The 17038-nt window shown below is 31.9% G+C and overlaps 1 protein-coding gene across 1 annotated transcript in view; it reads right to left on the bottom strand.

Annotated features, from left to right (window-relative positions):
* Positions 1-17038, bottom strand: part of LOC132733055 (uncharacterized) — a gene marked incomplete at its 3' end in the record, with an annotated part of 48574 nt that overhangs the window by 12076 nt on the left and 19460 nt on the right. The window contains 7 exon segments of the mRNA XM_060719642.1: positions 1032-1091; positions 3010-3072; positions 5708-5822; positions 6732-6855; positions 7365-7469; positions 10756-10923; positions 11895-11927. Of these exon segments, the coding sequence (XP_060575625.1) occupies positions 1032-1091; positions 3010-3072; positions 5708-5822; positions 6732-6855; positions 7365-7469; positions 10756-10923; positions 11895-11927 (668 nt within the window).

Raw genomic sequence — 17038 nt, 5'->3', positions numbered from 1 at the left:
TTTAAATTGTAAACCCTTTAAATTTAATCAATACCCAAATGTTGTTATGTTATGAAATTTTTATTACTTATATTGTGTATGGCATTTCTTAGAAACCAACGGAAAAACCAATAAGCAAAAACGTAAGTAACTGAAAAACGCCAAACAAAAAGGGTCAAGGTCAAATAAAAGTCAGGTCAAAATAGCAAAGTTTAAAAGAAAAAACAATGAAACAATGTGTAAGTAAACAGAGCAGTGTGTACTGTTGCCGTCACCCTGTTAAAGTTAAAGTAATAAAACTATATATATATATGATTGAAAAATAGAAATTTATCTAGATTCTTTTTTTTTAAAACTCAGCTTTTTTGTATATCAAGCAGATTGTGAAATCCACTCGTCTCAACAATAAACTTCCAATGTTATGCTAATGTACATGGAGTTTCAAAATAGCCAAGGTCTGTCTATTTGAGATGATAAGAAAGATAGAGATCTGATAAAGCTTGAATATTTCAACAGAAATTATTTCATTTTTTAGACAAAACATGTATAAAACCAATGCTTGAAGATGTTAAGATGGTATATACAGTCATGTACAAACAAAATGTTTTGAAAATAATCACGATAATTGTTTTCACAATGCAGTTGGTAAAGCATCTTGGTGATTACAGCCAAAACTTTATCAAAGAAAGTGGTTGAAATTGAATTTTCAAAACATGATAATTCTGTTATATTGATATATTTTGAGTTTTTTTGTTATATCTACCAGAAAAAAATTCTGTTTAGCAAAGTTAATAATGATAAAAATTACTCTTAACCCATTACTGCAAAAGAATTTTGTGAAAAAAAAAAATTTCTACGCATACATCCATCTCACTAGTGTGAAGACATTATTTTGCTTTAGAAAAATGCATTACAGTATTCAAGACAAAAGAAATCTAGTTTATACGCATGTATATATTTCTCTACAAAGATCAAAAATAACAGTCATGAAATATAAAACAAAGAGAATCAGAGGTCAAAGATCACCATCTCCCTGTTGCTTAGTAACTTACAACAGGAGCTCCGCCTCCAGGAAGTCCGTATGGATGAAATTCTTCCTGCATTTGACGAATCTGTAAAATTGTCCAGCTATTATTCCATTACCAAATTTTAAAACATTTTAGCATAACTGAGCAAAGGTGTAACTTCCATAAAATTATAAAGTTTCATAAAATTCTGTCAACATTAGATAGTATTTGGTTCTTTACCATATTATATTTTGATATGGCCAATGTTATTTTACGTTCTTGAAATCTCAATATTTCTCCTGTTTATTCTCACACATATTAAAATTATACGTAATACATAAAAACTGACCAAACATGCTGAATTTCCATTAATTTTTTTTAAACTCATAATGGATGTACACCTTTACTGAGAATTTGGCTAAAGTGAAAACTTATACATTCTATTATTTATAATGTATATAACTTAACTATACATTGTATTGAAAATGTACAAATAAAACAATGTGCTAATATCATATCACAACTTCAAAATACATGGCAAAAATTGTTATATAACCATGTACATGGCTGTTGCAAACACAAATGTTATTTAGCTTTTAGATATTGAAAATAATCTATAACACATTATTGCAATTTAAATCTCTTGCTGTAAACCTGTGAAATAATACACCTATACTTCAACAAACATTGTACAATAAATCAAAACTGAATTATTAAACAACAGAACTGTCAATTTTGCCGACAAATTATTAATGTTAAACACAAAAGCAACATGTATATAAACAAATGTATTGATTTTCTAGAAAAGTCAACTTTGGATTTCAATCAATATTAAAATGGCAATAACATTATATGAATTACAGTGCTCTGTTAAGCGTCAAAGTGGCTTATTTTAACAGGAAATTAAAGTTTTGTTAAAATTGCCCATACATAAAAACTGCACACTCTTGTATTACCAGTAAAAAATTACACTTTGTTTAGATCTCAATTCACAGTTACCTTAATTAATAGGGAGAATACAAAAAAACTCTACATATAAACTTGGGCGCTTTTTAAAAAGGTTCCATTTCCTATGCTCTAATAATTTTATTAACTAGGCTAGTAATTATGACAAAATAATGATGTCAGAGTTAGCATATTAAAAATGCCTTTCATTGAAATTAATCACAATAGAAAATTCAAGAAATATCTTCAAGAAATGAAACTATTATCAACTAAGCACATTTCAGAGAATTTTGGGGATTTACGGACTAACTACACAGGTTATTGCTACTTCTTCATGCCATGTTTTCTGTCACAGAAAATTTACAACAGAATCCTGTGGTATACAACAATTACAAGAAAGCCCTGTTCCACAATCATCAAATAAAAATGAATTTAAAATTTGAAATTATCGATTTATTTCACTGTAGAAAAGACAAAATCACATGTTTGTTCATATTTCATAATTTTGGGACATGTATTTATACCTTAAGAATAATGTCAAAACTTGGAGGACAATCAATGTTATCCTATTGCACAGAATGTTGCACAAAATTAACATTTTATATATGCATGTGATTATATTTTATTCTCTATGATTCCTTATTTTTTCCCTTCATTCAATTAAAAGGCATGATTATATTAAGCACTGAATCTTGTAAGGGTCTAATGAATAATGGATATGTTTTAATAATATATACTATATATATGTTTTAACATAGTAGATACAGTATATGTTTTTACAGTACTGACAAAATATGCCCTACATGATCCTTAAAAATAAATAGCTAATACAAGACAGTTTTCAACTTATTATTTAACTTATATACAACAGACATAAATACTTTTATTTCATGGAACAAGGCTCTCAAATCTACGTTTTTACGTAACATTAAAATCATGTACAAAAATAAGTCAGCAGAAATAAAATAAAAAGCTAGACATGCAAGTTATTCACTGATAGTTAAGAGAAAACTGAAAAACATGTTGGTGTTAAAACAGATTTTCTGATTGAATTTTAACATGCATACAAGCCACTTACTCTATTTGGGGCCCCACCCCCTGGGCGGCCCCAGGGTTTGTAGGAATCCTGCAATTCCCTTATCTGTAAGAGTATAGTAGTTTTCTCTATTTCAAAACATTACTTTCAAACCTTTTGTGTTGATAATGAGTTCAAAAAGAACTAATAAAGATTGATGTTGTATTTCAGAATGAAAAATAAAAATATTTTGAGATAATTTGTAATTGCCCATTAAATAAACTAACCAAGCAATATAAAGTTGATATTGTGAGGATGAAATGCCATGATGAAGAACTTTGTGAGAAAACTGAGGCAGGCATATAAATGATGTTTCTAACTAGTTTTTTTAAATTCATTATATAGTGTTATATAGTGTTTTCAATGGTCAGAATTTCATGTTATATCTACATTGATGGTTTTCTCAGTATGGTTTCAAGCCTTAAGTCTGACCTTGACACTTTATGACCTTGACACTTTACTTTGTCACCTTAACTACTGTCATCAGAACCTACAGATACTGATTGACGGCTAAACTAAATTCATCATGAAAGAAGTGTATAGATAATGAGTACGCCTGAATTACTGTTGTTGCTTAAAGCTACATGCCTCCAGATGAGTCAAAATACTTCAATCAAATCAAAATTGAGAAAAATGTAATAAGATGTAAGGAATGTAAAAAGTTTCAAGATTCAAGTAATATTTTATATACACTTGTGTGATTAATGACTGATTTTTCATAATTTACATCTATATTTCTACTGCGTTAGTAACGCAGTAGAGGCTATTTATGCATATTTTGACCACTTTTTGGCGATTTACCTGGTTTGTAAGTGCCATTGATAAGAGTAACTTGCTTTCTTTAGGTTACTTCACAATATTACACATTTACATACATATTCAAAATTTTCATGAAATTTAGCGTGAATCTGGAGGCGTGCTGCTTTAACTACAAGCCTTTACAAATGCCATCATATACTATAAATACATAAAATTAATGATATTATAAATTCTGAATGAAAATTCTGCAGGCTATTTCAGCAAGGATGTCAATATAACTCATAGTAAATACTATATCTCCAAAAAGAAAAGATAGCAATGCATGATGGTAGGTTTGCAGGACAGAGACAGAAGAGAGAGTGGCAAAAACCACATAACAAGTTTTATATGATTCAAGTTTCAATGAACAAGATATGTTTGTAAAACATGTTTGCCCCCTATCGGCAGCCAATTTGTCATGTGATCAGGTTATTATGCATGACTTCTGACCCAGTTATAAGGGTTATCTAGTATCTACTGGTCATGACTAGTCACAAGGTAATAATTATTGTGACCCCATAGGTTGTTTGCAGCAATTAAAGTTATTAAAAATCTTACCAAATAATATATACATAAATTTTATGAATCACATAGGCCTCATTAATGACAGCCAAGTTGTTATATTACATAAGACCTTCAAAAGTGTATACCAAAAGCACATAAAAATATCAACCAAGGCAACTTGAGTTGTTGAGTTATTGGTCAGAAACAGTCATTTAGTACAAGGTCACTATGACATTGACCCCTTGACCCCAAAACCAATAGGGGTCATCTATTGGTCATAACCAATCATCATACCAAGTTTGAAGTTCCTAGGCCTAAGGGTTCTTTAGTTATTGATCGGAAATCGTTTTTACCTACAAGGTCAATGTGACCTTGACCTTTGACCCCTTGACCCCAAAATCAATAGGGGTCATCTGCTGGTCATGACCAATCATCATACCAAGTTTGAAGTACCTAGGCCTAAGCCTTTTTAAGTTATTGATTGGAAACCGTTTTTACCTAAAAGGTCAATGTGACCTTGACCTTTGACCCCAAAATCAATAGGGGTCATATGCTGGTCATGACCAATTATCATACCAAGTTTAAAATTCCTAGACCTAAGCGTTCTTTAGTTATTGATCAGAAACCGTTTTTACCTACAAGGTCAATGTGACCTTGACCTTTGGCCCCTTGACCCCAATATCAATAAGGGTCATCTGCTGGTCATGACCAATCATCTTACCAAGTTTGGAGGCTCTAGGCCTAAGGGTTCTTTAGTTATTGATCGGAAACTGTTTTTACCTACAAGGTCAATGTGACCTTGACCTTTGACCCCTTGACCCCAAAATCAATAGGGGTCATCTGCTGGTCATGGCCAATCACCATATCAAGTTTGAAGATCCTAGGCCTAAGCATTCTTTAGTTATTGATCGGAAACCGTTTTAACATACAAGGTCAATGTGACCCTGACCTTTGACCCCTTGACCCCAAAATCAATAGGGGTCATCTACTGGTTATGACCAATCACCATACCAAGTTTGAAGTTCCTAGGCCTAAGGGTTCTTTAGTTATCACTCGGAAACCATTTGGTCTACGGACCGACGGACGGGACGGACCGACAAGTGCAAAGCAATATACCCCCCTCTTCTTCGAAGTGGGGGCATAAAAATAATGGGGAAAATATATTTATGAAGCATGATTTATATAAAATGAGAATAAAAAAAACTAGTTTTGCGAGTATAAATAAACAAGCCTAGGCTGACAATACAGATGGGAATAGCGAGATGTACATGTAAATATTTATTGTAACATCCTTGTCACAGATTAAAAACTTATTGTGCATTCCCATCCATACTGTAACCAACTTGTAAAATACCAACTAAGTAAGATTACATATGTAATTTTAGACTATATCACGCACCTTTCTTTGCTCTTCAATCTTATCATATTTTTCTTTTTCCTTTCGTTGACGAGCCATCGCTAAATCCTCCTCAGCTACATAAAACTCATCTATCTTCTTCCTTTTCTCAGCTGACCTGTAAAACATAAAATTGCTTCCTCTTTATAACAATGATCTATGGGCTTAATATCAAAGTAATGTAAATAACTAAATACGCATGCTCTTGAAGTTTTTGATATAATGCTGATTATTATTTTTGCTGTTGCTTATTCTATTTTCAGCAAGATCTATGATGTCAACCATGAGTGAGGTGAGACTTTAGAAAAAAAATGTTGTACTTCACTTCAGTGTTGCTATATTTTTCTGGTCCTTCGGGATCATTAATGCCAGCATTATTAAGTGTTGAGAATTGAGTACCGCTCAAGCCGGTGCTAAGGGGATGAGGATGTTTCATTTTTCATTATCCCTCATATACAGACTCAATCAAACTGAGTCTGCAACTTTCATCTAATTTTGTTGTGATTAATGCTTCCGAGGGATCACTTTGTTTCCAGATTTTTAGAATCACATTTTTTTTGGTACATGTATTTTTCATAAAATCTTTTATTCTTCATAATATTTTGTTATATCCAGAACATAAGTACCATCTCAATTATTTCCAAAATATCTTAACTGATACATAATTTATCAATTTATAAACAGTCTTAAATTAAACAGCTAAAAAGGTTTATTATTGACCTTTCCTTTTCAAGTCTGAGTACCGGCTGCCCTATAGTCAGCAAGAATTGCAAAACATCTGGGGGCTTCCAAATGTTTTGAATTAAACTAAACAACATTAATGTTGCTCAAAAATAATTAAAATTAGAGTGGTATTAATTAGTCTTTGGCTCTGTGTTTTTCAGTGTTGATTAAGTTTATGTGTACATGTACAAAAGTTATCAATGAGTCATTTAGAACTGGTTCAATTATAGAATGCAGAAAAACTTGTTCTGAAAACCTACCAAAATAATGTAATAAAGAAATACCAGTCAAATACAAAACTTACGACAACTGTCTGAAAGGGTCACGGATGACTGGCTCTTTTCTGTAAGATGGTTGTTCATCTTGATATCTTGGAGAAATTGTTTGATTCACATGTTCCGGTGGAGGCATTGCTGGGGGTGGTGAATCTGAAAATAGAAATTGGAAAAAAATGTACCATAATTGTATCTATAACTTGAATCTTCAGTAGTGAGCAGTGTACAGCTTCTCAAACTGTCTTACAATGAAGACATAGGTCTATTGTTATCGCCACTTAGCATAAACAGTTAAAGAAAGCTGTTAAGTAAGCAAATGTTTTAGCTTAAATGCTTTATTCCTTAAGTTTGACCTTGAAGACAAGGTCATGTAGGAGTCAAGGTCATATTTCTAATGTTGAAAATGAAGCTTTCATGCAGAAGTTTCAGCCCTGTATTTAGGCCCTATCTTACAAAATGAAGATATGATGGAAAAGTAATCAGCAGAGGCAGACATACAAACAGCCAGCCAGACAGACAGACAGACAGACAGACAGACAGGACAACAAGCACCCTGACGTATTGATGCAAAGGCATTATATAAAGCCACTCTACCATACAACATCTTAATGATAAATTAATGATATGACATTAATGTGTAGCAGTATGATAAAACTTTTTACTTCTCTTGGGCTCCAGCCAGTTAGGTTCTTGTTTATGTTCTTGTGGGGGTGGTGAAGCCATTCTTGGTGGGGGATTTTGTCCTTGGTTCCAATCTGGAGGTGAATCTGTCAGCAGAAGACAATACATAAAGTTACTCTGACATCATTTAAATATACTGTTTCTAATTAAAACACAGCCTCAATAAAACATTACTTCATCTTATATTTTTGTGGGGTTTTTTTGTTTGTTTTTTTTGTTTTTTTGTGTGTTTTTTGTTTTTGTCTTTTTTCATTTTTCAACTCTATTATTTTCTACTTATCTCAATAATACAGTGTTTCAATTTCTCCCGATTCTGTGGTGGATTAAGGCAGTAGTTCAGGAACAAATGTTGGGGTTACACCAATAACAAAAAAAACAACTAGAACTGCCACTGTCATGGCATGAATACCCCCGCATACCCCCACATACCACTTTGTCAGAATCAACAGTGGCCATTTAGAGCTCAAGGACAACCTCCCTGCCAAATCTGAGGACACTAAGCCAGTGCATTGCTAAGTCATGTATTCTTGTTGCTTCAAATGTCAAAATCAATACTCTGCAGACAGGCATTCTTAAGCATTTGAGCAGACAAGCTTATTATAGTAAAATCCCTGTGACCTTGACTTTTGACATAGTCACCTTAAAATCAAAAGGGGTCATCTACTTGTCATAAATAACCTCAATACTAAATATGAAGACCATTGACCAAAGCATTCTTAGGCAATTGTGCGGACAAGCTTTTTTTAGTCAAGGCCCCTGTGACCTTGACCTTAGACCCAGTGACTTCAAAATCAATAGGGGTCCCCTAATGGTCATAATCAATCTCCATGCCAAATATGAAGAAAGTGAGTCAAAAGTTATTGGGCAGACAAACTTTTTGAAGTCAAAGTCCCTGTGACCTTGACCTTTGACCCAGTGACCTCAAAATCAATAGGGGTCATCTACTAACCATGACTAAATTACATGCCAAATATGAAGACTTCTGGTCAAAGGAATCTTAAGTTATTGGGCGGACAAGTTTTTTTTAGTCAAGGCCCCTGTGACCTTTTTTTTAACCTAGTGACCTCAAAATAAAAATGCGTCATCTATTAATCATGGCTAACCTCCATGCCAAATATGAAGACTGTGGGTCAAAGGAATCTTCTTAAGTTATTGAGCGGACAAGCTTTTTGAAGTCAAGGCCCCTGTGACCTTGACCTTTGACCTGGTGACCTCAAAATCTAATGGGATCCTCTACTTATCATACCAATCTAAATTACAAATATCAAGACTGTTGGTTAAAGGAATCTTACGTTATTGGGCGGACAAGCTTTATGAAGTCAAGGCCCCTGGGACCTTTGACCCAGTAACCTCAAAATCAATAGGGATCATCTACTATTCATGACCAATCTAAATACCAAATATGAAAACTGTGGGTCAAAGGTATCTTAAATTAATGGGCGGACAAGCTTTTAGAAGTCAAGGCCCCTGTGACCTTGACCTTTGACCCAGTGACCTCAAAATCAATAGGGATCATCTTCTTATCATGACCAATCTAAATACCAAATATGAAAACTGTGGGTCAAGGGAATCTTAAGTTATTGGGTGTCAAGCTTTTTGAAGTCAAGGCCCCTGTGACCTTGACCTTTGACTTCAAAATCAATAGGGATCATCTACTAACCATGACCAATCTAAATACAAAATATGAAAACTGTGGGTCAAAGGAATCTTCAGTTATTTGGTGGGCAAGCTTTTTGAGGTCAAGGCCCCTGTGACCTTGACCTTTGACCTGGTTACCTCAAAATCAATAGGGATCATCTACTTATCATGACCAATCTATAAATACTGTGGGTCAAAGAAATCTTAATTTATTGGGCGGACAAGCTTTTTGAATTCAAGGCCCCTGTGACCTTAAACCCAGTAACCTCAAAATCAATAGGGATCATCTACTAACCATGACCAATCTAAATACCAAATATCAAGACTGTGGGTCAAAGGAATCATCTTAAGTTATTGGGCAGACAAGCTTTTTGTAGTCAAAGTCCCTGTGACCTTTACCTTTGACCCAGTGACCTCAAAATCAATAGAGATCATCTACAAACCATGACCAATCTAAATACCAAATAACAAGACTGTGGGTCAAAGGAATCTTAAGTTATTGGGCGGACAAGCTTTTTGAAGTCAAGGCCCCTGTGACCTTGACCTTTGACCCAGTGACCTCAAAATCATCAGGGATCATCTACTACTCATGACCAATCTAAATCCCAAATATGAAGACTGTCAGTCAAAGGAATCTTAAGTTATTGGGCACACAAGGAAAAACCCACGGACGGCCGGACGGGCAACGGCCGGACAGACAAGCTGATTCTAGTATAATCCCCATACAACTTTGTTGTGCGGGGGTATAATAACACTCCTCAATTTCAATTAATTTTGGTTAACAATGCTCTTTCAAGGAATAACTTCAGGTATTGTGTTACTATTTTAAGCCGTCTATCTCTATTTCTAAAACAATTTTCAAGAACTGTAGACATATCTCATACAGCAATTTTGGGTTTACCGCTCAGCTCACCAACACAATTTAGGTAATATAGCACTGCAACAGGAAAGAGGATTTTGGCTTAAGCCTTGGGTGTTACAATATCAAAGCAACACCAAAGGTCAAAAGCACTTTGCCTGCTAGAGTTAAGAGATGCACATATTCCAGTAATTTGAAACCATTTAGTCGCATATTAGGATCACACAGGGATAAACGATGGCTGCATTTTTGATGCCAAAACCATTAAAGGCAACCCATCAGACACAAGGGGATCATTCAATTAATATATCTTATATCAGAAATGTAGTGAAATTCACTTCATATATAATTTTGAAAGATGAAACTTTTACTCTTTTAATCATAATGTCATAAAAATCATATACTCATATACATGTACACTGTACTAGTGTTTCACTAAATGACTTCGTGGTGTGTTATACATGTATTTGAAAACTGATCTGTTTAGAATGAAGTGATCCATTTAAAAACTTTACAAATCAATATTCTCATTTGTCTTCTTTTATTATTTAATATCTTATCTTATGACTTGTATAGTCACTAACTTTATGTAGATTATTGTATATAATTTTGTTGGATAGGACAAAAATCAGACATATTTTTTAAAATATTTCTCCAGTTACAAACAAAGCCAAAAAGTATATATTTATGCTCACAGGTAGCTTAATTACTATATAAAGGTGTTTTTTTTTATTTATTGACAACATCTTTATCTGAATGTCATGCGGTTAAACTAGTATTTTAACAAAAAACATAAAACAAACAAAGCATTTTTATTTGGTGAAAAAGTTAGACAACTGTGAATTGGTTATGGGAGTATGGTAAGAGTAACCTACCTTTTCTAAAATATCTATTTACATCTGATGTGATATCTGCAGACGGCTGGTGTCGTAGAGGGCGCTTTGGCTGCAGCATGTTCATCTCAGGAAAACCTTTGAACCCGTATGTAGTGGCGCCCGAGGCATTGTAAGCTTTGTTGAATCTGTCGATGTTTGAGTCGGCAGCTAGTATGAGGGAGATAGAATGATACATGCAGAAAAGGCAGGGAAGAGCAAAGCCATGCAAACAACAACAACATTTTACATACAATAGTACTTGTCTTATAGTGCTAATTATATGATGAATTTGAGGGTTTGACTTGTAGTTTTTCATAATTTCAAGTAATAATGGAAATAAAACATTGCTTTTCAAAATTTTTCTTGATGTCTCTATGAAAATAATAAAGTTTAATGGACGTATTACCTGTGTAAAAGTTTTTTTTACATGTATTTAAATTTGATTTTTAAAATGACGAAAGGAATTTTTCAATCAAGCCGAACATGATGGCTGATTTTGGTCTGCACTGGTTGCTTTGCACTGATGTAACTGTCCGAGCTGGCTAAGGGACAAGATTAAAATTGAGCAGCCAAAAGCATATATAGTCTTATCAGACAATACTGAAGTAATTTCATATTGTTGGGACAAGTATGTATGTAAATTGCATACAAAAACAACAAATTTCACAAACATGCATCTATGTTATCTATATACTAATATAATTATTTATCAATTTAAATTTGTAATACATATAACATATATATGTAAATTACTACAGATCAAATGTATATCATCTTTACATTTAAAACTGACCAATATAAAAGTTTTCTTACACGCAGTTTACGACAGTTTACATAAGCCTTTAAGTCTTTTTCTTAAAACAATGTTTAAATGATTTGAAATGTGAAATGAATTATAATTAATATTAACTAGTGTTGCAATACAAGTATTTTTTAAAAACAATCAAAGCAAAATAAAAAGCTTTTATTTCAATTAATGATCCCAGTCCTTCAATGCTTAAATGAAAAAAAAAACTATGATAGCAAACACTTGAAAATTTGAAGTAAAAAACAACAGCTCATTTAAGTAGCAGAATGGTGAAATTATTTCAGCATGTTGTTTTGATAAGATGCTGATGAGAAAAGCCAACCTGCCTTACCGTGTAGTGGTAACATGATAGTCTCCTGTCCTTCTTTAATGTAAACATATTATACATGTATATTTCCATGTATATTTCATTTTTATATACATAAAACATGTTGTTGAGTTTATTCTTGGATTAATTGAAAATAAGGGTAACATTATATATTTCCAATTATATCTCCTAAACATGTCATTGAGTCTATAAAGGTTAAGATTTAAACATACTCTTCAAAATTTTGTTTATTTACCTATTGTTTTATATCACATAATTATTTACCCTTTTTAAACTTTCTAGAATTTTTTTTACCCATTGAAATAAAACTTTAATGATATATTGATTTATAAAAGCAATGGTATTCTGTCAGGGCCATCATTTGTTTACCTTTTTTGATTCTCTCAATACAAAGAGCAACAGTACAGTAAAACAATGCAAAAGCGCATAAACATGATCACAAAGGCTGACATAAAAACATGATGAATAGGTTAAAATTGCCAAACAATAATGATGGCCTGAACAGAACACCATTAATTTCATAATCATTTAATATATAGAGGATATTGAATGAGTGTAAGTTTAATACTGAAATTATTGCACGAGTTGGATAAAATTATATTATGCGAGACTCTGGCGAGCATAATATTATTTTATTCAACGAGTGTAATAAATTCAGTAATGAACTTACACAAATTTAATATTCTATTTATCACATACCCAAAATAAAGACCGTTTAAAGTGAAATAAGAGTCATTTTTCATTGACGCGCCTTTAGTATAACGCTAACATTTAGCGCGTCTTTACACTATGTTTGTATAACGCTAATGACGTCACGTCAAAATATATGCACGACCGTGCAATACCATATTTACGGAGTTGCAAAATCGGCACAGGTGTGTGATAAATGCATATATCAATGAAATACTTTTTAATCAGACCTTCAGCTTTTCTAAAATGATACCCTTATTAAATTGTATTAGTTGTATTGCAATAACTTTTTTATGTACTATATTTTAAATTTTAATCAAGCTTTGCTTATTTCACAATAAACTACATTAATAATGCAGTCTACATGATTACTATTACCTTTATACCACAAGACTAATAGAACATTCAGAAGTTTATACAGAAGTATGCAACATACATTTTAACATACAAAACCTTAATATACCATCACCATTAATTTTTCAACATGCTGTTAATATATGAAACAAATAAGCTTGTGATTTTATATTACACGTTTTGTTTACATTAATCTTTACCCTCCTGAATTTTTGTTATTTAGTTTCAAAATGTTTTGAATTTAAATGTAAAGTTTGAAGGATTTAAATATCAAAATAATTCAATTAAGTAGTCAACAAAATGAGCATGGTCAGACTGTGAGGCTCTAAAATTTATAATGTCTGGTATAAATAAATAGACATAAGGTATAACAGCCATAAATATTCAAAGAGTTGAAGTATCAGTCTTATTATAACTTTTTGTACTTGCACCTTAAATGACAAATTACTAGCATGGTTTGGGAAACAGTTTTGTTTTTGTTTTAAGTTGCACCAACACAGTATAGGTCATAATAATGGTGATTTTCTAGCTTTACTGGTGGAGGAATTCCTAAGGTGCCCTTCTGTACATATTTTCAGGCACAAGACAGGCACCTGAGTAGAACTACCAACATTTGGAATGTGTATTACCATTGGTGACTTAATATAAATGTATAAATAAATGAAAAAGTAAATGATTACAGGGATGAACATGGTTATATAAATCCAATATAAAATCACAAGCTCTTATATTAGTAACACATTATATAACATACAGACTCTAATGTTGTCATCTCATCAAATCACTAAATTTATTTTAATTATTTTTATTTGATACTATCACATTTTTAAATAATTTATCAAATTTTCTGTGCTGTTATCAAATTAAGTTACCGTACATTAATATATAATAATAATGATTATATAATAAAAGTGATATCATAAAAGTTAAAGAGATTCAATGTTATAGTACCTAAGGAGGGAAATAAGCACAAAACATTTTACAAGCTAAAGTAATTTTGCTTATGAAATATATTCCTACAATGCAAGCATAGATTGAGCTGTACCACTTTCTAAAACAATGCACAAATTTTGAAATTGTATTTGGTCCGACAGATTTTGTTTCGGTCCGACAGATTTTCGTGGTTTGTCAGACCGAATGTCTGACAGTTTTTTTCAACTTTCGGGAAGTCTGGTACATATTTTCAGGCACAAGACAGGCATCTGAGTAGAACTACCAACATTTGGAATGTGTATTACCATTGGTGACTTAATATAAATGTATAAATAAATGAAAAAGTAAATGATTACAGGGATGAACATGGTTATATAAATCCAATATAAAATCACAAGCTCTTATATTAGTAACACATTATATAACATACAGACTCTAATGTTGTCATCTCATCAAATCACTAAATTTATTTTAATTATTTTTATTTGATACTATCACATTTTTAAATAATTTATCAAATTTTCTGTGCTGTTATCAAATTAAGTTACCGTACATTAATATATAATAATAATGATTATATAATAAAAGTGATATCATAAAAAGTTAAAGAGATTCAATGTTATAGTACCTAAGGAGGGAAATAAGCACAAAACATTTTACAAGCTAAAGTAATTTTGCTTATGAAATATATTCCTACAATGCAAGCATAGATTGAGCTGTACCACTTTCTAAAACAATGCACAAATGATTTCTAACATGAATGGGGTTTCTTTTTATTTTATTTTTCATATATTTCATATGATTTACAAGCCAAAGTCTTTCAATATGACAGTAAAATATGCCCTCTTGATTTTATGATTTATTGATGGTACAAAAATATATATGAGACACTCAAACCCTTGTCATCAAGACGTTTTGATAAAGGGAAAAAAATGCTGACATGGCAGAATTATCATTCATGAATTACAACACTGACATAATTGAATATTTTCAGAACATTTATAATATAATGAACCTTATAAGTCCAGACAAATTCAAACAGGTCAAACAAATTTTGGCAACAGCTTATGTTAAATCCACCTATTATTGCATTCATAATGTTTGGATGACAGGAATAAGGTTCAAAAATTTGAATGTGATTATCTCAAAATTTTGTTTTAATTTTCTAATACAAATAGGTTGAATTGGTATATTATTTTGCCATTTTAAGAGTACAGGGAGTAACTACTTACTTGAAAGATTTACATTGTTCTGCACAAGAACTTAACAATTTTCTGTGGGTACAATTTAGTCCTTCATTGAAAGAAATCGCATTTTCTTTTTTTAACAGTTTGACGTTTAGCGGAAAATGCGATTTAAAGCGGATTTGACCCATGTAAAAAATAGCTTCAAATCCGCGGTTACGTCTAAAAATTTGGACTATGGGTACATGTGTATATAATATAATTTTAAGGAAAAAATGAGACAAATGATAATTGTCAGGAGGAAAACAATGTGACACCCAGGAATCTATACAGGAAACACTTTTAATACTGCACAGAATGGCACCATTATAGTCACAAATTATGGCAAATAGAGATTGATATGCACTGCATGATAACCATCAATTGCAAGGAAGCATTCCATAGGAGAACTTATTACAATCAAAATGCTGATTCTGAAATTGCAAAATCTTTGCCACATAAAAATGTATGCTGCATGCATATATATAGTAACAAATTAACAATGTCGCCTAACATTTTTATCTTTTAAATTTTCATCAAACCATTTGTAATATTGAAACAACACTGTCGAAAAAATGGAAAAAAGTCCATTTAGCAGTAAGGGTAAAAGATATGCAAGAGCAATGGTCATTTATATCTTCATATAAAGAATTCAAGATAAGCCCCATTGGTCAATCGGTACAGGAAATTATCATAGGCACTTGGTTTCGGGATAAAAAGCCTTTTAAAGGGTTTGTAGAACTCAAATTTGATTGAATGTTACGATTTTTTAATGTAGATGTCTCGATTCTAAATTCGTCATTTTCCGATATTACTAAAAAATAGTAATATCGGAAAAATGACGGTTTTAGAAAAGAGACATCTATGTTAAAAAAATTGTAACAGTCAATTATATTTGAGTTCTACAAACCTCTCAAAGGGTTATTTTATCCCGAAACAGGAAGTGCCTATGGAAATTATTCTAAAATTCACCTGTTTAACCAAGGACAAACCACCAAAGAAATAAGTGCAGTACATTGTAATTAAATTTGCAACCATAGCAATACAGACTTTAATAACTACTTGAGACAAATATATTAACTTCATAATGAAAGGTTATAAATAATAAATTGGATGATGTCAGTTTACAGTAATAATAAGTAATAAAAGTGTTTTATGAACTTGCAATATGCCTATCTATTAACTTCTAGAAACATAATAAAGACAATAGTGGTAAATAAAAAATCTAATGACATTTAGCAAACAAATCTACAATTGCTAAGAAGTAGCTACAGGTCTGAGCCAGCTAAAATTATAGCATCAAATTACCACGTCCTCCGAGAATGCCTCTCATCTGAACGTCCCTAATATCTTTAAAACGAAGCAAGCTTCGCACCACAAAATCGTCAATACTCTGGACAATAAAAGGTAAAATCATACATCATAAAACGTATTAGATGTAAGTACAAAAGAAATTATCAAATTTCAGAACAAAAGTAATACAGTCAAATGATGTGTTAACAAATGTGAAGTATTTAAGCATTTCCCTCAACAATTTTTCTGATAATTTTGTAGGTTCCTTTACTAGTAATCTGGTAGACATGTTTTATTGAATGGCCTTGAGCGATTTGGCTTGTCCAAAACAGGGATCAAATCTGTGACTTCCTACATATATAATAATGAGGTGGAAACTTATTATAATAATACCCCTTAAGCCAACATTTGAGAAAAAAGTCTCAATTTAAAATTCGAAGCAGACAACAAATTAACGATAAAAACATGAATACTTTAAACACACATTTAAACACTTCAATCAAATAATCACATAAAACTTCACAAAAAGAATGAAAATAGTAATAATAAGTTGCGTACAATACGATTTTCTTTCATAACGTTGACAGTTTATAATACTGCTACGTTACCACCGAACATTCAGTTATTAAGTCTGATACTGTCTAATAAATTTAG

The sequence above is a fragment of the Ruditapes philippinarum genome, unplaced genomic scaffold (genome assembly GCF_026571515.1).
Source record: "Ruditapes philippinarum isolate M1 unplaced genomic scaffold, ASM2657151v2 ctg2156_1_1_1_1, whole genome shotgun sequence".
Lineage (NCBI taxonomy): Eukaryota > Metazoa > Mollusca > Bivalvia > Venerida > Veneridae > Ruditapes > Ruditapes philippinarum.
The sequence above is the reverse complement of the archived record's forward strand: the minus strand, read 5'-3'. Positions and strand labels throughout refer to the sequence as shown.